General features: G+C 37.7%; 1 protein-coding gene across 1 annotated transcript in view; it reads right to left on the bottom strand.

The window, feature by feature from the left end:
• Nucleotides 1–21,721, bottom strand: part of ATE1 (arginyltransferase 1) — a 168,769-nt gene that overhangs the window by 73,268 nt on the left and 73,780 nt on the right. The window contains exon 9 of the mRNA XM_008074549.1: nt 1,040–1,221. Coding sequence (XP_008072740.1) covers nt 1,040–1,221 — 182 coding nt within the window. The remainder of the gene's footprint in view (nt 1–1,039; nt 1,222–21,721) is intronic.

The following is a 21,721-nucleotide window of genomic DNA, read 5'->3' as shown; positions in this document are numbered from 1 at the left end:
CCACTGCACTCCAGTCTGGGTGACAGAATGAGACTCCAACTCAAAAAAAAAAATTAATAAAATTAAACAAATTAAATTAAATTTAAAAATTTTTTAAAATTAAAAAAAATAAAAATGCTTGTGCTGCACTACGTATATTTGCTGCCATGGATGTAAAAGGAAAATCATCTTTTGATGATAGTCAAAGATTTAAGTGACCAGGGATTTTCCAGATCTGTTCTATATATGTATATAACTATATTTTTTCCAGCAGACCCCTATTACTTTATTTATACCACATGAATTTAATTTTTAAATAATAGTAAGAAATATAAAGCCAGGCACAGTGGCATTAGCCTATAATTCCAGCTATTTGGAAGGTTGAGTCGGAAAGATCTCTTGAGCTCTGGAATTCAAGACCAGCCTGGGTAATATAGTGAGAACCTGTCTCATTATATAATATATAGATGATAGTAATGACAAGAATACAAATAATATAGTATTTAAGGAACATAAGTAATTCTGACAGGTGAGCTTAAATAAATGCATAAACTAAACAACAAAAGCATGCCACAAACACAATGACTTCTTATACATTAGACTAGATGAATACCTTAAAAAGCTAGAGAATTACCACAAGACACTGGCATCAGTTCTAAAGGTGGTACTTTCTAATACCCATGTGACATATAGTAGTTGTATGTAATATCTACTTATATATTATATAGTGCACATAATATGCTATACAGTATTAGATAATATAGATACATGTAATTATATACAATTATATTTCCCGTAAATACAGCTAGCTAAATGACAGTTCTCATTTTAAAATTAAATATGATTTTAAATATAACTGCTCTTAAATGAAAACCATATAATGAAAATTATAAATCAGTGTATATTTATAGTAGTATATAACCTCTATTCTATATCAGACTTCTATAGTAACATGTTATACTTTCAAATAGGATCTCTATTGTTGCATAATTAAATATAACCAAATGAGTAATTATTTGAAGTTCCATGTAATCTATTACAACAGCAAAAGCAATCTTACCGCAGTGCAGAGTAGACACCGGGAGACAGAAATGAATAATCAGGATCGTAGTACAAATATACAGATGATACACAGTATGGAAGGATGTCAATCACCCCCACAGCAATAATCTTTCCATCAAGCCAATACTGCTGGTGAAAGGAGCCATAACCACAGTCTGGCCCATTAGGGGGGTTCTCTGCCTACAAAATAGTAGACACACAAACATGAATGACTTGCCATTTTTTCCCCCTTTACATTAAAAAATCTTATAGTTAATATATTATACTTTTATCTCAGGTTAGTAAGTCCTAACATTTCCTCTTTGCTGTCATCATCTTCCCTAGTCACACCCCATGTAAAGTTGCAAAACTTTTTACTTGTAGAAACACTGACCAAACACAGATTGAAAAGGATAAATCAATTTATGTTCTTCAACTCACTTGTTTAAATATTTGATAGTAAGAAATATAACAGTTTACAGGATTAAAAAAAAATCAGTATTAACCCTTTGCACTCAGAAACAGTTCACGCTCAGAGGCAGCTTGCGGATCACCCACCACCAACTCAACCGCACTTTTATGAAATAGTGAAAAACGAATCATTTCATATTAAATTGTATAGCAAGTATTTTATTGTAATGATATTTGGCTTACAATGGAATTTTGGACACTGAGGAACATATCACAAAAAAATCAAAATGTTATATCTTATACTTTTCTAATGTGTGGTGACACGTGAAACAGTCACCAACATGCATTGCAGGTTCATTGTTGTTACAAGTTGTGCAATAGTAACTTGTCTGACATCTTCCACCTGGTGTTCTTCTATTGGGGCAGGCAATGCTGTCTCGTTTTTCTTCTGCCCACAATAATAATTTATAATTTACTGTCCAGTCTGTGTGCCACTGTGAAAGCACTTTATATATTCTTTCTACGTAATGCCAGCTGACTTTTTTTTACGTTTATCTCAGTACACATTCTGTATCTTTATTTGCTTTTTCATACAATTTAAATGGAAAACTTCAAGGAAACATACATTTTTGAAAAAAATATGTTGGCATAAGTTTGTACTGTATAATCACCAGCAATCACTTTATGTCCCCTGAGAGGGAACATCCGAGTGGTTTGTTAGATTTACAATGTCCCCTCAGAGAGAACATCTGAGTGCAAAGGGCTACACTATATTCTTCTGTTGCACATAAAGGTTGGCAAAGAAATGAAGAATGAGAAAAAGACGAAGAATATAAGACAAGACTGGGTGAAAAAAGAAGTGTCCCCCATACTGCCAGTCAGGCCTCTTATGCGACTCTCCCAGCACTGATAAGTCATATGATCCCATTATTTTTAAAAAAGTGTATTTTTTTTTTTAGGATTAGGTATACAAGTGGTCATTGTACAGGTAAAATTAGGCCTCCCCGTGGTCCCTACTTGGCCTGGTTTGAGATCAGGTACCCATATTGATGTTGTGTGCCCCTCCCCCACAATATCCCACTACTGTCAATTCCTTTCTTATAGAATTATGTAAATGTTCAACATCTGCTTATGAGTGAGAACATGTGATACTCAGTTCTTTGTTTCTGTGATAGATCACTGAGTATTATAGACTCTTAATCCATCCGACTTGCTGCGAAGTCCATATGTTTGTCCTTAATGGCTGTGTAATATTCCATCGTGTATACAGTATTTTTCTAGCTAAGAGTTCCTATGTAAGTACAAAGAGAATGACACTTCTCCTTAATAGCCAAAGAAAAATAAAGTTATTTCCTTATTACTATCTTAATGTCACTATATTCCCACAGAAGAAAACTAGAGATTTCAGAGTTTAGTCATCTTCCTGTAAATATAACTAAACAACATTTCTCACTTTAAAATTCAAAAGAATGTTCAACTTTTTTTAAATGAAAATCATACAATGAGAATTATAAAGCAGCATAAAAAAGGCTATACTAGAGACTGAATGAATGTTATACATTAACAATTTAAGTGAACAAATACAATATCACTTGTATGTCATTTTCACATAGCTAAATTCAAAGAATGTAGATAAATAAAAGCTAGAAGATAATAATGAAAAATGAAGAGTAGGTCTGCTAATACCAAAACCAGGGGGGAAAAAATTGCAAGAAGAATTCTACAAATCAGTATCTCTCATGAATGTATATGCAAAAATCTTCAACAAAACATCAGCAAATCAAATTTAACACATAAAAAAAAAATACTATGACAAAAAGAGAGATTTATTCCAGGTATGCAAGGTTTGTTAACATTAGAAACACAATTAAAGAAAAGCAATTAATGAACAACTAATGTGATCCATCATATTAATAGGCCAAAGGAAGAAAAATCATATAATATCAACGGATGCAGGAAACACATGTGGCAGAATTCAACACCTATTCATGAATAAAAACTTAACTAGGAGCTGGGCTCGGTGGCTCAGCCTGTAATCCCGCGCTTTGGAAGGCTGAGGTGAGTTCGAGACCCACCTGGGCAACTTGGTGAGACCTCATCTCTACAATAAATCAAAAAATTAGCCGGGCATCGTAGCACACGCCTGTAGTTCCAGCTACTTGGAAGGCTGAGGCGGGAGGATTGCCAGAGCCCAGTAGGTCGAGGCTGCGGTGGCCAGGAGCGGCCACTGCACTCCAGTCTGGGCGATTGAGTGAGACTCCAATTCAAAAAAAAAAAAAGAAAAATTTAACTAGGAATAAAGGGAAGTTTTCTCTACTGGATAAAGACATAAAAAACCTACACCTAACATCTTACTTAATAGTAACAAACTAGCCCGGCGGTGGCTCAAGCCTATAATCTCAGCACTCTGGGAGGCTGAGGTAAGAGGCTTGCCTGAGTCCAGGAATTCAAGACCAGTCTAGGCAACATAACAGGACTCTGTCACTACAAAGAAAAAAAAAAAACCAAAAAATTAGCCAGGTGTGGTGGTACATGCCTGTAGGCCAAGCTACTCAGGAGGCTGAGGCAAGGCTGCCTGAGCCCAGGAGGCCGAGTATGTGCTCGCTGGCGCTTTGGAAGGCTGGGAGAGAGTGAGAAAGGGGAAGGAGAGAGGGAGGAGAGGGGAAGAGAAGAAGAAGAAGAAAAGAGGAGAAGGGGAGAAAGGGAGGGGGGAGAGGGAGAGAAGAAGAGAAGGAAAGGGAAAGGGGGGCGAGGGGAGAGAAGGAAAGATGCTTTCCCCCCTAAGATCAGGAATAAGGCAAGGATATCCTCACTCATCACTCTTTTCAACATTATACTGAAAGTCTTAGTGCAACAAGACAAGAAAAGAAAACGTATATAGAACAGGAAGGAAAAAATTGTCTTTGTTCATAAATGACATGATTGTCTATGTAAAAAAACAAAAACAAAAATAAAAAAACCGGAATAAGCAATTATAGCACCATCTCAGAGTAACATACAAAAGTCAGTTGCTCTCCTATATACCAGCAATGACTGGAATTTGAAATTTAAAACAATACCACTTATAACACTGCAAAAAGTTAAACACCTAGGTATAACTCTAACAAAATATATGCAGAATCTATATGATGAAAACTAGAAAACTCTGACAAAATGATCAAAGAATATCTAAAACAATGAAAAATAAATGTTCATGGACTAGGAAACTCCATGAATTGTTATGATCACTTCTTCCCAAACTGATCTACAGATTTAATGCTATCCCAACAAAATCACAGCAAGCTATTTTATAGCTGGCAATAAGCTGACTCTAAAGTTTATAGGGAAAGACAAAAGACCCACAGTAGCCAACCCAATATTGAAAAATGACAAAGTTGGAGAACTGATACTATCCAATGTAAAAATTTACTAAGCAAGATAGATTGGTATTGGTGAAAGAACAGATCGATGAAATAGAAAAGACAACAGAAATATAGTCAAATGAAATTTGACGAAGGAGCAAAGGCAATTCAATAGAGAAAAAATAATTTCTACAACATCTGTATGCAAAAAAATCTATACACAGACCTTATACCTTTCACAAAAATTAACTCAAAATGGATCACAGACCTAAATATAAAACGCAAAACTATAAAACTTAGATAATAAAACAGGAAAAAAAATCAAGGTGACTTTGGGTTTGGCAACAAGTTTTAAATATAACACCAAAAGCACAATCCATGAAACAAAAAACTGGTAAGTTGCACTTCTTTAAAATTAATAATGTCTGCTCTGCGATAAACAGCATTAAGAGAATTAAAAAAACTCAAGCCACAGACTAGGAGAAAATTTTAGAAAAGACCTATCTGATTAAAAAAAACGAGAAAATTTTAGAAAAGACCTATCTGATTAAAAAAAACTAGTATCCAAAATATACAACGACTTTTAAAATTCAGTAGTAAGAACACAAGCAACACAATTTAAAAATGGGCATAAGGCGAAGCAAAAAAACCCAATTTAAAAATGGGCAAAAGGCTCATGCCTGTATCCTAGCACTTTGGGAGGCCGAGGTGGGAGGATTGTTTGAGGCCAGAAGTTTGGTACAAGCCTGGGCAATATAGCAAGGTCCTGTCTACAAAAAAGAAAAAACCTGGCTCAGACTGTAATCCCAGTACTTTAGGAGGTCAAGATGAGTGGATTGCCTGGGCCTGTAGGTTCCAGCCTGGCCAGGGCAACTTGGCGACACCTCGTCTCTACAACAAACCAAAAATTGGCTGCGCCTGCAGTTCCGGTTACTTGGAAAGCTGAGGAAGAAGGATTGCCACAGCCCAGTAGGTTGATGCTGGGGTGGCCATGAGTGTGCCACTGCACTCTAGCTTGGGCGACAGAGTGAAACGCCAACTCAAAAAAAAAAAAAAAGAATAAAATTAGCTGGGAGTGGTGGTACAAACCTGTAGTCCCAGCTGCTTACGAGGCTAAGGTAAGCAGATTGCTTGATCCCAGGAGTTTGAGGCTACAACGAACTATGATCATACCACTGGACTCTAGTCTGGGCAACAGAGTGAGATCCTGTAGCAATTTTTTTAAAAGGGCAGGGAGGAGATCTGTACAGAGACCTCATCAAAGAAGATATACAAATGGCAAATAAACAAATGAAAAAAATGCTTAATATCACTTGTCATTAGGAAATTGCAAATGAAAACAACAATGTGATAGTACTATACAACTACAGAATGGCTAAAGTCTAAAAACTAAATATCAAATGTTGATGAGGATACAGAGCAACAGAAACTCTCATTCACTGATGGTAGAAATGTAAAATGGTACAGACACTTTGGGAGTATCTTACAAAACTAAACATCTCTTACCATACAAAATAGCAATCACACTCCTAGGTATTTCTCCAATTGACTTGAAAACGTATGTCACACAAAAAACCCAAAACCTCACAAGTGAACGTTTACAACAGTTTTAATCGTAACTGCTCAAAGCTGGAAGGAACCAAGATAGGTGAATAGATAAATAAACAGTGGTACATCCATACAAAGGACTATTATTCAGCAATAAACAAACAGCTATCAATCCAAAAACACATAATGGAGAAATGGTACTCCTAAGTGAAAGAGTCTGAAAAGGCTACATATAATTCCAATTCTAGACATACCTTGCTTTACTGGATTTAGCTTTATCATGTTTCACAGATAATTTGTTTTTTTAACCAACAGAAGGTTTGTGGTAACTGGCTAGCAAATCATAATGCTACCGCACACGTAAAAGACTATAGCATAAAAGTGACAGTATATGGACCAGGAAACCAAAAGTATTCATATGACTTGCTTTTTATTGTTACATTCACTTTACTGCAGTGGTCTGTAACCGAATGGACAGTATCTCCGAGGTATGCCTGTACATTCTATAAAAGGCAAAATTGTAAAAAGAAAGGATAAAAAGATTAGTGTTAGAAGGAGTCTGGGAAGTATTAGGAGAAGAATGAATAGATGAAGCACAGGAACTTCTAGGAGGTAAAACTATTTTGTATAATACCGTATCAATAGTTAAACCACATTATGCATTTATCAAAACCCTCAGAATGTTACAACACAAAGAATGAATATTAATGTATACAAATTTAAAAAAACCCACTGAGGAGGGTAGAGGATCCCAGGAAGGAACACAGGCTATGACAAGAGAATCTAACTGTATTACAAATGTATGAAATAACCTTACTTGAAAGAGTTGGGGAAGGGAACAGTGAGAATAAAAGCAAGACATTCTGCACACACTGTATTCTACCTGATAAAGCTGTTTCCCATGGGATCACTGATTAACAATTGTTATACTGAAATACTGGAATTGGACAATTAAGTAAATGGATGGTGAATAGCAAGAATCAGGTTTCTCACTGTTAAGAGTGGGAATTTACAGATGAGCATGGAGAAAAGGCTACAATGATTCATGTGGTAATGGATTAGAGTTGGGGATGCTAGTAAGAACTCATGTTTAGCTTAGTTCAGGTGCACTGTTACACATAGAAATATTTATAGATATACAGATATACATATATTATAAACATGTGCACATACATACACACATTTCTTTGTTCCGTCAGCTGAGAGGGTTTAAAGGAAACAATACCCCAGTAGCAAAGAACACACCTGGTGTTCAGATCTTGGTTTCTAATACTATTCTGCTATAAAAGGAACCAGGGCTCCTAGAAGAAATGGCTGCTCCCAGGGCTGAGGCAGGAAATTTATAAGATGAGCTTAAAGTGCCAGACAGTAAAAAAGGAATCAAAAAACAAAAACAAGAAAAACACCATAATGATAGGGGTATATCAAAGTGGCATAAAATTCAACTGAAAGAGCGCCCAATGTTCAAAGCTGGAACAATCTGAGCAACAAAATAAAACAGTATTGGGTTTATAACCCTAATTATATAATAAATACCCATTATCCATACTGGTTATATGACTGGACAAATAAACGGGGGAGAAGAGGCAAATCTCCCATGCAGGAGAATTCCAAATAGCTTATGTAGAGACTCTGCCCTAAAGGTAGGGGAGCATAATTCTCTACTACTTAAGTGCAGGCTGCACACAACTCCCTTCCAAAGAGTATGGTATGCAAGGAGGAGCAAGGAGTAACTGGACAGGTGATCAAGGCCACCAACCACCACAATGAGAAAGAAAGGAGTTAGGTGCGAGCAGTATCAGTGACTTCTAAAGTTTCCACTGCTGTTGCTAAATGTTGTTTGGGCAATAAATCCATCTTTAAACTTTCAAAAACTTCCCCCAACCATAATAATAAATTATGACAAAACTGGTTTGGTACTCACTGACACAATACTTCTCTCTAAAAAGTTCTCACTACTTCCCTAGAAACAGATATAAAATGAAGAGTAGAGAAAGTGAACAAATAGAAGCACTAACCAAAAGGAAACAGGAAAAAATATCAACCTGAACTACAACACCTGAATCAACACCAATACTCTAAAGTGCTAATGGACTTGAAGCCTAATCATCAGTCTCAGAAATTTAGAATGTTCCAACCATGTAACAAGAAATAAACAAATTCCTACATATTACTGAATTTTATGAAAACCACCGTTAGTCAAAGGCTTATAGGAATGAGGCTTCCAGTCTTTAAAAATAATCGTGAAGGAAAACAGCCACTGCAGTGACATGGAGACAGAGAAAGGCTGTCAGTTCATGATATGTAAAGTAGGGAGCCTGCAAATGTCAGAAAACTTCCAAGTCAAAAGCTAATTAGATGACTTTGAAATGAATCTAAAGTACTCCATTATTTCAGTTTAGTGTATCATTCAAGGACTCATTAAACCTAAGGTGTTCGTGGATTCACTCATTAAAAAATATATTTATCAAGGTCATAAGTATGAATTCAATAAATACATTCTCAATAAATAAAGAACCAACATATTCTGTTAAACCTAAATATAAATCAGTCTTACTTGTACCTGCCTGAAATATCTGTTCAAACTGTAATTACCCTCTCAGTTTCTGATATTCTTCATGTCTCTCATCCCAAGACCTCCCATTTGAAAACTGGGTTCATTTTACTTTACAGATTTGTTCTCTTGTGAGTCCAGTCATAACCAATGTATCCAACCATAGGCGTTATACCCATCTCTCAATTCATGTGGAAGCTGGGGTTGTCCCATTTGCAAAGTACTTCATATAGATACGGGATGCCTTATAAGTACTTATGAAAGAATAATCTATATACATATCTGCTCTATCATCACTTACTAGATGAGAAACCTGAAATTCAGGAGTCGAATAAGCAGTGTAATAATCATAAACGCAGAGAGTTATAAACTGACTTACAAACTGGCCGCCTGGTTCCTAGATCAACGCTATTTATATGCTATTATAAGGTAATCAAACGCATTTAAATAAATTCACTTTTCAAAAGCCCCTAGTATATCCAAAGCAGTAAATACATCAGCATTAAAAACAGTACTTCAATATATTTTTTAAATTTTCTTAAAACTTGCTTCACAGTACTCATTTTCTTTCAAACACGTTTTCTAATTATTAAAATATATGAATTATTTCCTTTTCTCCCCGGCAGGGTCTTCACTAATAAAAGAAACAGGGTTTCAAAAGTGGAAGATGATCCAAGCAAAGAAGATGACATGCTGTTTTTATATCTGGTCATCTCTGCACTACTGGTTAATAATGATCTACTGTTATCCATTTCTTTAGTAAGTCAATCAACACAAACTTTTTAAGCAGGTAAATTGCAGCTGTGGAGAATGGGCTGAAGATATTGATTCCCTTTGCCCTCTTTGCAGCTAGAGCAGCCAGAGCTCCCAGATCAAAATCTCTGGCTAAGAAATAAAAAAAAAATTCAGGCCTGGCACAGTGGCTCAGACCTGTAGTCCCAGCACTTTGGGAGGCCCAGGTGGGAGGACTGCTTGAGCCCAGGAGTTCAAGACCAACCTGGGCAACACAGCGAGACCCTATCTCTACAGAATATAAAAAAATTATCTGAGTTTGGTGGTGCATAGCTGTAGTCCCAGCTACTCAGGAGGCTGAGGTGGAAGGATCATCTGAGCCCAGGAAGTTGACGCGGTTGTGAGCCATAATCATGCCACTGCATTCTACCTGGGAGACAGAGTGAGATCCTGAGTCAAAAACAAACAACAAAAAAAAATTCAGAAAAAATTCAGTGCCTATTTTCTAGTACCACATAAAGTGAAATGATTTAACAAACATGTTTGATGTTTCTCTATGAACACACACATCTGTTGAATCAATTCAATCCATCTACCTGACATAAGATTGCTGTAATAGGATATTTTTCTTTTAAAAGCAATCCCTTGGGGCTGGCCGTGGTAGCTCATGCCTATAATGCCAGTACTTTGTGAAGGTGAGGCAGGAGAATCACTGAAGCCCAGGAGCATGAGATCTGCCTGGGCAACATAGAGAGATCTCATTTCTACAAAAAAAAAAAAAAAAAAATCTAGCAGGGCATGATGGCATGCATCTGTAGTCCCAGTAACTTGAGAGGCTGAGGTAGAAGGATGACTTAAGCCTAAGAGGTCAAGGCTATGGTGAGCTGCGATCATGCCACTGCACTCCAGCCTAGGCAACAGAGTGAGATCCAGACTCAAAATTTAAAAAAAAGGGGGCAAAAAAGTAATCACTTCAAATTATTTAACACTGGAAAGAATGGGAAAGTTTGTGTTTAATTTTTATTTTTACCATTTTGTTTTTGCAAGCTTAGAAAAGTTTGTGGGACAGAGTAAAGGAAAAAAAAAACATGAAAAGAATAATAATTAAATCTGTGAAATCAGCAGAATCCTTGGTATGGTGGCTCTCCAATCATTTAATAACACCCTCAAAGTCCAGACTCATTTAATTTTATCAAGCTATATGTTTTCATATGCTATTATTTGGACACCTGTTGATTACAAGTGTGTTTCTGAGTAAGAACTAGAAATTATCTCTAATGCAAATTTATAAAATTAACTATCAGCTAACACAGATGTGTCAACCTATACTTCCCATTCTAATACCCAAAACACTTAAGTGTTTCAAAACAATCTTTCTAGCATTTCCCAAATCGAGTTAAAAATTTGGGGCCACAAGCCGGGCTTGGTGGCTCAGCCTGTAATCCCGTGCTTTGGGAGGCTGAAGTGAATGGACTGCCTGAACCTGCGGGTCTGAGACCCATCTGGGCAACTTGGCAAGAGCTCATCTCTACAATAGGTCAAAAAAAAATTACCCGGGCGTGGTAGCGCACGCCTGTAGTTCCAGCTACTTGGAAGGCTGAGGCGGAAGGATGGCTGGAGCCCAGTCGGTCGAGGCTGCGGTGGCCGGGAGTGGCCACTGCACTCCAGTCTGGGTGACAGAGTGAGACTCCAACTCAAAAATAAAAATAAAAATAAAAAAATTGGCGGCCACAGAAGAACCTGCACTGGGATGTTTATAGGAGCTTTACTCATAATTGGTCAAACTTGGAAACCACAAAGACATCCTTCAATAGGTGAATGAATAAACAAACTGGTACATCCAAACAGTGGAATATTATGCAGTGGTAAAAAATGCACTATCAAGTGATAAAAAGACAAGAAGGAACCTAAAAAGCATATTGGTAAGTGAAAGAAATTAATATGAAAAGACTACATACTATATGATTCCAATTACATGACATTCTAAGAAAAGGCAGCACATGGAGACAGGGCAGTGAAACAATTCTGTAATTATTCAGTAATGGTGAACACATATAATTATATATTTGTTAAAACCCATAAATGTACAATACAAAGAGTAGACTCTAAGATAAACTATGAATTTTAATAAATAATAATAACGTATCAATATTGGCTCATCAGTTGTAACAAATGTACTGCACTAATATAAGATGTAAATAATAGGCAGAACATAAAAGTATTCTAAAAAAATATATTAACTTAAAAACAAAGTCTTAATGAAACAAGATGAGCAAAATGTTGATAGCTGTTGTTGGAGATGGTTCATTATACTATTCTCTCTACATATGTTTGTGTATGGAGAAAAAACAATTGTTGAGCTTGCACATTACAACAATCATCAAAACAGAAGACTTCTGTGACCAACTGCATGGGGGGTTTTTCCCATCAATATGTAAGCAATCAATTCTGCAGCTCACACCAAATGAGTATCCTCTAATTCAATTCTGACACTATCAACCTGGAGAGAGCATCACACCCCACTGGTTAAGGGCTCAGACAGGAAGCAATTTAATGTGTTATTTGGCCCACTATTACTTGAGGATGTAGAGGCTGGTCTTTCCCTCTTCTTTGATATGTACCTCATTAGGATGATGGCATTAATTAAAGGCAACCAAAACTCTAAGAAGAGGGACAAGTGTGTGTACACAACAGGGTCCAGCTAAATGACAAGCTTACGTAGAGATCCCTTGGACATAAATCCTCATACCAGCACTGGTCTCACTAATGGATGGCCCAGACTCTGAAGGACTACATTCTGAAATGTGATCTAGGCAACCACTTTTCTCCTCATCGCCTTGTGTCTTTCTGTGTATTCAGTTTTCTCTAAATTTTCAACCCAGAATGAAAGAAAAAAGCATGACAGAAAAGCTAGATGTCTTATTGGAAAACCCAAAACAGAATTAACTATTTTTTTTAAATCTTGAAAGTTTTCTATAAAGACAACAAAAAAAGGAAAATACTCAACCACCCAAACAAAACCATCCCAACACTGAATGATAAACATTTGCCAACACATATGACAACAGGTTAGCATCGCACACAATTAGTAAGACAAATACTCCAATAGAAAACCATAAAAAGGATATGAAGAGGCAATTCTTAGAAAAATACAAACAGACCAGAAACAGTGGCTCATACCTATAATTCCAACACTTTGGAAGACAAAAGTGGGAAGACGGCTTGAGCCTAGGAGTTCAAAACCAACCTTGGCAACATAGCAAGATCCTCATCTCTACAAAAAATTAAAAAATTAGCTGGGCTGTGTCTCAGCCACTTGGGAGACTGAGGCAGAAGGATCACCTAAGCCCAGGAGGTTGAGGTTGCAGTAAGCCATGAATGTGCCACTGCCCTCCAGCCTGGGAGACAGAGTGAGACCCTGACTGAAAAACAAAGAAAAGCAAAAGAAAAAATACAAACAGGTAATAAGTTTATGACAAGATGGTCCAAAGAAATTCAATTAAACTACCACAAACTTTTTGATCTCTGAGACTGGCAAAAACTAAAAACATTGGCAATATACACTGTTGCCAAGCATATACATAGATATCTTTTCCTTGTTTCCGTTTTTATTATTCTTTTTAATTGACACCTAGTAATTACAAATATTTATGGAATACAGTGTGATATTTTGATACATACATACAATGTAAAATGATCAAATCAGGATAATTAGAATATGAATTTCTTACATATTTTAGGAAATATGTAAGTGTAAATACAAACTGGTGTACCATTTTTGGATGACAAAACCTACAAACTTTATCAATTTAAAATAAATGTACTTGGTTATACTTCAACATAAAAAGTAATAAACATATCCTTTGAGAGCCTTCAGTCTCACAGCTAGGAATTTGTGCTTTCAGAAGAACCAATGCAAAGACATCATAAGAGTGTTCATGCAGTACTGTTGGTTCAGTGAAAAACTGGAAGATAATTACCTATTAAATAATAAAATGGTGAATTACCTCAACCAACCTGCATAGCCACATTGAGTATTCCATGCATCAATTAAAAATAACCACTTCTTTATATGTTCTAACAGAGAAAGATACTCAAAACCATACACTAATATAATAAAAACAGGTTGAAAAACAGTCCTGTTTTTATTATAAATAAAAACAAAAAACTGACCAACCAGAAAATGTGTTTCTCTATTTCTTTATAAATTGGAAAAAAATTTAAACATAAAATTTGGTTTCTTCCAGAGAGCTGAATTAGGAATAGGAAAGGTAACAAAATGGCTTTCACCCTGCTTCTAAAATATCTGAATGGATTCAATAAGCACATATTACTTCTTCAACAAAAAGAATGCACACTAACCAATGCACACACATAAATCATTGAGTTCACTGTAGAGAGGGGTATCCTGTAACTCTCTGTACTCTCGAGGATTCTCATGCCAGTCAGGTCAGAAACAATTATGTCTTACACAGTCCTTTAACTTATTTCGCCAGGGGCTCCGTCCTCCATTACTAGAAAAGCCTCCCTAGGTTACTATTTTTATTTACTGCCTTGAGAATTCTATTACAACATTTGTACTTCTTTAACCTCTTATAAGGCCATTCATTCATTCAAGAGACAGGGTCTCACTCTGTCACCCAGGCTGGAGTGCCATGACATGATCATAGCTTATTACAGCCTCAAACTCCTGGGCTCAAGCAATCCTTCAGCCTCAGCCTACAGACGAGCTAAGATTACAGTTGTGAGTCATCATATCAGGTTAATTCTTTTATTTTCTTTAGAAACAGGGTCTCACTATGTTGCCCAGACTGGTCTCTAACTCCTCCCTCAAGTGATCACCCTGCTCCAGCCTCTCAAAGCATTGGGATTACATGAATGAGCCACTGCATTAAACGGTCTTTCGACTGTTAAAATCCTTCAACTGTCACAAACATAGAAGGCAATATAATTACAGCTGATACAGGAAAATGAACATACTATTAGAGAAAGGGAAATTAAAAGAGGCACTTGTGTTAATAAGGCAGGTATCATGTAAATCAAGGTCAAAATCCCTGTACACTTAGAAAATTATTGAAGACTCCAAAAAATTTTTGTTTATTTGACTACATCTATAGATATTTACTGTATTAGGTATTAAAAATGAGATTTTTAAAATATGCATTAACTCATTTAGAAATAGCAATCAGCCCAATACATTTAACATTTGGGGGAAGAAACCCCAATATTTCCAAAATTTAAAAAAATTAAGTGAGGCAAATGGCACAGTTTTACATTTTTACCAATCTTTCTAATGCCCAATTATCTGAAAAAATCTGGATTCTCCTATCTGCTCCCATCTGCTTTTGCCTTTAATTTGCTGCCATCATGTAACCTCTGAAAAATGTTCCTGCAGACTCATGAGAGAATGAGAGTCAAAAAGGCTAACACTGAGGATCAAAATGGCGATGGGGTCAGTCAGAGTGTGTATGAGGACAAATTGGCATGCAAGTGTGTGTGCAAGTGGATATGTGAGTATCTGACTGAGTGGGGATGCAGGAACAAGCAGCTTGGGCTTTCCTGCTGAAGTGGCTGCCATGTGCACTGCTGCTCGGATTTCAGCCCTTTCTGCACACAGGGGCTGCCACCATTTTGGGGACCCTACTCAGAAGAAAGCAGCAAGGAACAGCAACTGCTTAGTGCCTGGCGTCTCGCCTACCACCGAAACCTTCAGAGCCAGGTCAGACTCTGGTAGTGGGACCACGAAGAAAGTACAGCAAGGAAATCAGTCACTGAGTCCCAACAAAGGAGAAGACACAAGAACACCACCACCATCGTTGTCCTGGAACCTGGACAAAGATGTGCTCCGGCCTGCCCATTCGAGCAGCAGACCTGCCTCCTGAGACTGAGGGATGAATTCAGCACCTCTCTGAGGTTGATCACCGTTAACCCAGAGAGGATACCCTAGGTGCATTATCCCCAGAGGGACAGGGCCTGCGCAAAGTCTCAATCATCCATACCCCACAATAGACCATTCATGGGACTACAGGTACAAGAAGGGGAGAAGGATCCAGTCCACAGCAGATGGTAGGGGTAAGTTTTGAACTGATTCAACCTCCGTCCCCCAGCAGTCTGCGAGGCGTCTAGCATATGCAGGGAGCAGCCCAATCAGTATGCATGGAAAGGGTTGAACACAGGTGCAGCTATTAGGGGCGGTGCAAGGTCTCCCCCTGACCGCAGGGTGAGCAGGATAGTGGGTCTAAAAGTTGGAGTCCCCTCCCTTTCTCCTTAAGTTGAGAGCGGTGGTGCTTGGGTCACACAAGCAAAAAAGGAACCGAAAGTTTCAGAAACTGCCACAAGAAGGCATTCAGGGATCACAAAAGGTTGTTTTTCCTCTTTTTTGTTGCTCTCTCTCTATATTTTGGTGTGTATGTGGTTTCTTTTCCCTCTCCTTTTTTCACATAAGGGTATACATATGAGGGTATGGCTTCATTTTGTCAGTTTTAGTTTTTTTAAAATTGGTTTGTCTGTTCGTTGATTTGTTTTTGCTTTTCTACGTCTTTCTCTTCATCATCTGTTCTCCCTTCTCTCTTTCTCAGTTATTTTCCTTTTCTTTATATTATTTTGTATTCAGGGGGCATATATACGTTCCCATCATGTGGACATACTATGAAGGGATGGAAAGTGGGACCCAGGGGGCCCACACCCCTGTCAGTGAACACTGTGATCTGCAGAGAGCTTCTGAATCTTAGCTCTCCCCATTACAATTTATTCAAATCTCAAAACTGTAAAAAAGACAGCACAGTCCCCCAGCCCCAGCCCAGCTTCAAATCTAAATAAATCCGGAGGCTCTACCTAGAGACAAATAGGGGGTTGACCAAACAGAAGTGAAAGCTATTCCCTTTCTAACTGAGCAATGGAAGTAAAAAGAAAAAGAAACTCATCACAAATGAAGAAAAATCAATGGAAGAACACAGGTAACCCACCGAGTCCTAAAAAAAATAGGCCCCAAGAATACAGACTTCAGAACTCAAACAATGAAGAGTGCCCAGAATGACTGATCTCAGACCACAAATGCAGAGATCAAGGAATGGAAGGAAAGGATGAATAAGAATCATAAGTGGCAAGAAGAAAAAAATGAAAGAAATAATAACAGAGATGTTGGCCATAGAAATCACCATCCATGAAATAAATAACAAATTGACAAGCATGAAAAGCAGAATTAACCAAGCAGAAGAAAGAATCTCAGGGCTTGAAGGATGAAATATGAAACCAACCCAATCTGTTAGACATAGAAAAGAAGTTTAAAGAACAGAAGAAAGGCACCAAGAGATATGCAACTATATTAAGAGGCTGAACTTACACCTGAGCAGTATACCTGAAGCAGAAAGGGAGACAGAGAACACCTCGGGACAAACATTGCATGAGGCTATCCAAGAAAACTCGCCTCATTTCATCAGAGATGTGACCATCCAAACACAAGAGACTCAGAGAACCCCTGCAAGGCATCAAATGAGAAGACCAATTCCTGGACACATAGTAATTCACCTACACATAGAAGGTATAAAAGAAAAAAATCCTAAAGGGAGCGAAAGAGAAAGGCTGGTCTTACCAACCTAGGAAGACTAATAGAATAACAGCAGACTTATCTGCAGAAACACTACAGAATAAAAGGGACTAGAGTCCAATCTTTAAAGTTCTCAAAGATAAACAATTCCAACAAAGAGTTCCCTACCCAGCCAAGCTATGATTCACCAATGGAAAATTAAAATCCAACCTAGACATCCAATCTCTAAGAGATTATACTGTTCCCAGATCAGCACTACGAAAACACTTAAGAAAGTATTAAGCACAAAAGAAAATAAAAAGGACCATGCACTTCACAATGGTACAGAGAAACACAGAATGAACAGAGCATACGCTGCAAATGCAAAATTGAAAACACACTCATATATCAACCCAAAAGTTAAAATAAAACAAACAAAAACTTTATAAGAACCTCATGTCAGCTGGGCTTGGTGGCTCAGCCTGTCATCCCGCGCCTTTGGGAGGCTGAGGTGAGTGGATTGTCTGAGCCCGCGGGTTCGAGACCCACCTGGGCAGTGAGACCTCATCTCTACAATAAATCAAAAAATCAGCTGGGCGTGGTAGCGCATACCTGTAATTCCGGCTACTTGGAAGGCTGAGGCGGAAGGGTCGCCAGAGCCCAGCAGGTCGAGGCTGCGGTGGTCGGGAGCGGCCACTGCACTCCAGTCTGAGCGACAGAGTGAGACTCCAACTCAAAAAAAGAACCTCATGTCAGGGAACAATGCTCACATTTCAATGATCAGCCTGAACATGAACAACTAAATGCACCACTGAAAAGAAATAGAATAGCAATCTGGATAAAAACCATGACCCAAGAATATGCTGCCTCCAGGAAACACATCTCACTACAAAGGATACTGACTCAAAGTTAGAGGATAGAAAACAAACTTTCAGGCAAACAGAAAACAAAGGTGGGAGTTGTGACTTTAATATCAGACAAAATAACTTTCAAGCTATAAAAAATTTAAAAAGATACGAAAGAACACTACATAATGATAAAAGTTTCAATCCATCAACAAGAAATATCCATTCTAAACATATAGGCACCCAACACAGGAGCACCAATTTATAAAGCAACTACTAAGTAAACTAAAAAAAGATATTGGCTCTAATGTAGTGGGAATCATTGCAGACAGAGATGAGACACTGAGGCTACTTTGCCAGGAAACAGCATTTATTTATGCTGGCACTGGCTCAGTGGATTCCCATCCAAAGACTGAGCCCCAAACACAGGGAGGCATTGCCTTATATACATTTTAGGGTTTTTGTCTCCCATACAAGGCAGCAGTTTGGCATTATCCATCTGATTGGATATTTTGTAGCTGGAGGAAGCAGTTACCATTACTTGTTACACACTGATTGGTTTTACAAAACTGTTTCATTTGCATATCCTATTTGATGATTGGCTTACAAGATCACTATCCTGACTGGATTTCACCAAAAGTTTGAACATGTAGCCCACCAAAGTGAAAAGCCCACGAAGAGTAGCACAAAGAAGTAGGAAGTAAATTATTTTCCCTTTTCTTAGTCCTGCATTTTCAGAAGGGCCCCTGCCTCGCTAACACTATAACTGGGGACTTAAATACCCCTACTAACAATCCCAGATAGATCATCAAGGCAAAAAAGTCAATAAGGAGATCTGGAACCTCAACTTGACACTTGACCAAACGGACTTAACAGATAGCTACAGAACACTCTATCTAACAACCCAGAATATACATTCTACTCATCACCACATGGAACAAACTCCAAAATACACCACATCTTCTGCCGTAAAACAAGTATTAAAAAATTCCACAAGATTAAGATATTACTATGCACCTTCTCAGACCACAGTGGAATAAAACTGAATCGCCACCAACAAGATGCCCCCAAAACCCACAAAGACACGTACACTAAAGAGCATGATGCCGAAAGCTCCTGGTCAACTCAGAAATCAAAATAGAAAGTAAAAGTTTCTTGGAAACAAATGAAAACAAAAATACATCTTACTAAAACCTCTAGGATGCCATGAAAACAGTACTAGCAGGAAAATGTATAGCTCTACGCACACACATCAAGAAAACAGAAAGATCATGAGTTAACAGCCTAACAAATCACCTCAGAGAGCTGGAAAGGAAAGACCATCAAACCCTAACTTCAGCAGAATAATCTAGATCACCAAAGTAAAAGCCCAAACACGAGACATAGAAGACAAAAATATCATAGGACAAAAACAACAACCAAACAGAAAGCTGGTTATTTAAAAGGATAAACAAGATTGATGGACCCATAGCAAGACTGTCCAAAAAAAAAAAAAAAATGAGAGCAAAAGCCCAAATAAGTGCAATTAGAAACCCAAAAGATCAAGTCACAACTGACCTTGAAGAAATACAAAAGATTATCAGAGATTACTATGCACACCTATATGAAAACAAACTGAAAAGCCTAAATGAAATGGAAAACTTCCAGACAGCACACAACCTCCCAAGGATGAAACAATAAGAAGACCCTAAATAGACCAATAACAACCCAGGAAATTGACTTCATCATAAGAAAACTACCTACCCCCCCAAAAAGCCCTGAACCAGATGACTTACCAGTGGAATTCTACAAAACATACAAGAAGGAGCTGATAGCAATCGTACTGAAAGTAATCCAGGCAAGTGGGAAAGACAGAACTCTCCCCAAATCATATGATGAACCTAACATTACACTGATACCCAAACCAGGCAAGATCCAAAAAGCAAGAACTACAGGCCAGTATTCCTGATGAACACAGATGCAAAAATTTTCAGCAAGATTCTAACAAATCGGATCCAACAACACATCTCAAGAATTATCCACCGGCCAGGCTCGATGGCTCAGCCTATAATCCCAGCACTTTGGGAGGACAAGGTGAATGGATTGCCTGAGCCCACAGCCAGGGCAACTTGGAGAGACCTCGTCTATACAATAAAATAAAAAATAGCCAGGCATGATAGCACACGTCTATAGTTCCAGTTACTTGAAAGGCTGAGGCAGAAGGATCACTAGAGTCCAGCAGGTCGACACTGGGGTGGCCATGAGCGTTCGTGCCACTGTACTCCAGCGTGGGCGAAGGAGTGACTCCAGTTAAAAAAAAAAAAAAATTATCCACCATGACAAAGTGGGATGCAGGGCTGATTCAACATCTACAAGACCATAAACGTAATTCAACATATCAACAGATGTAAAAACAAGAACCATATGATTATATCATTAGATGCAGAAAAGGTTTTGAACAAAATCCAGCATCCCTTCTTGATAAAATCCCTTGAACATCTAGGCACAGAAGGAACATATCTCAAAACAGTAAGAGCCATCTACAATAAACCCACAACCAACATATTGCTCAATGGACAGAAATTGGAAGCATTTCCCCCTGAAAACCGGAACAAGACACGGTTGCCCACTCTCACCACTCCTGTTCAACATAGTGTTGGAAGTCCTAGCTAGAGCAATCAGACAATAGAAGGAAATCAGTGGTACCAAATAGGAAAAGAGGAAGTTAAATTATCCTCCTTTGCTGACAATATCATTCTATACCAGTAAAACCCAAGGGAATCTGTCAAAAACCTTCTTGTTGTGATAAAGGACTTTGGCAAAGTCTCAGGATATAAAACAAATGTGCAAAAGACAGTCACATTTCTATACATCAACAACAAACAGGCAGAGAACCAAATAAAAAGCCCAATACCATTCACAATAGCCACAAAAAGAATGAAATACCTCAGCATCTTCCTAACTAGAAAAGTGAAAGACCTTTACAAAAAAAACTACAAAACACTGCTCAAACAAGTCAAAGATGACACAAACAAATGAAAAAAATATTTCATGTTCATGAATTGGAAGAAGCAATGTTGTTAAAATGTCCATTCTAACAAAGGCAATCTACAGATTCAACACAATAACTTTTAAATTACCAAAACCATTCTTCAACAATAAAGAAATGTATATGGAAACAAAGTGATCAGAAATACCCAAAATAATCCTTAGTAAAGGTAACAAAGCAGGAGGTATCACACTTCCAGACCTAAAACTTTGTTTATAAGGCTACAATAATCAAAATAATCTGATACTGGTACAAGAACAGGCATATAAACCAATGGAACAGGATAGAAATTTTAGAATCAAAATCTGAATTTCTTAACCAACTCATCTTTGACAAAGTTTCCACCAACAATCACTGGGTAGAGAAGAACCTATTCAGTAAATGGTGCTGGGAAAACTGGCTGACCACATGCACAAGAATAAAGGATCCTTACCTATCACCATGCACAAAAATCAACTCTAAATGGAACAAAGACCTAAACATAAAACCTCAAACTATAAGAATCTTAGAAAACACCTTCATAGACATTGAAACAGGCAACACATTCCTGATCATAACCCTAAAAGCCCATGACATAAGAAATAACATAGACAAGTGGGACCTCATCAAACTGAAAAGCTTTTGCAAAGCAAAAGAAACCATCAAGGGAGAGGGGAGACAGCACACAGAATGTGAAAAAATACTTGCCAACTGTTATCTGACAAAGACCTAACACCA

Source organism: Carlito syrichta, unplaced genomic scaffold (genome assembly GCF_000164805.1).
Source record: "Carlito syrichta isolate Samal-C Ts95f unplaced genomic scaffold, Tarsius_syrichta-2.0.1 Scaffold316482, whole genome shotgun sequence".
Taxonomy (NCBI): Eukaryota; Metazoa; Chordata; class Mammalia; order Primates; family Tarsiidae; genus Carlito; species Carlito syrichta.
This window is presented reverse-complemented; position numbering and strand designations above follow the sequence as displayed.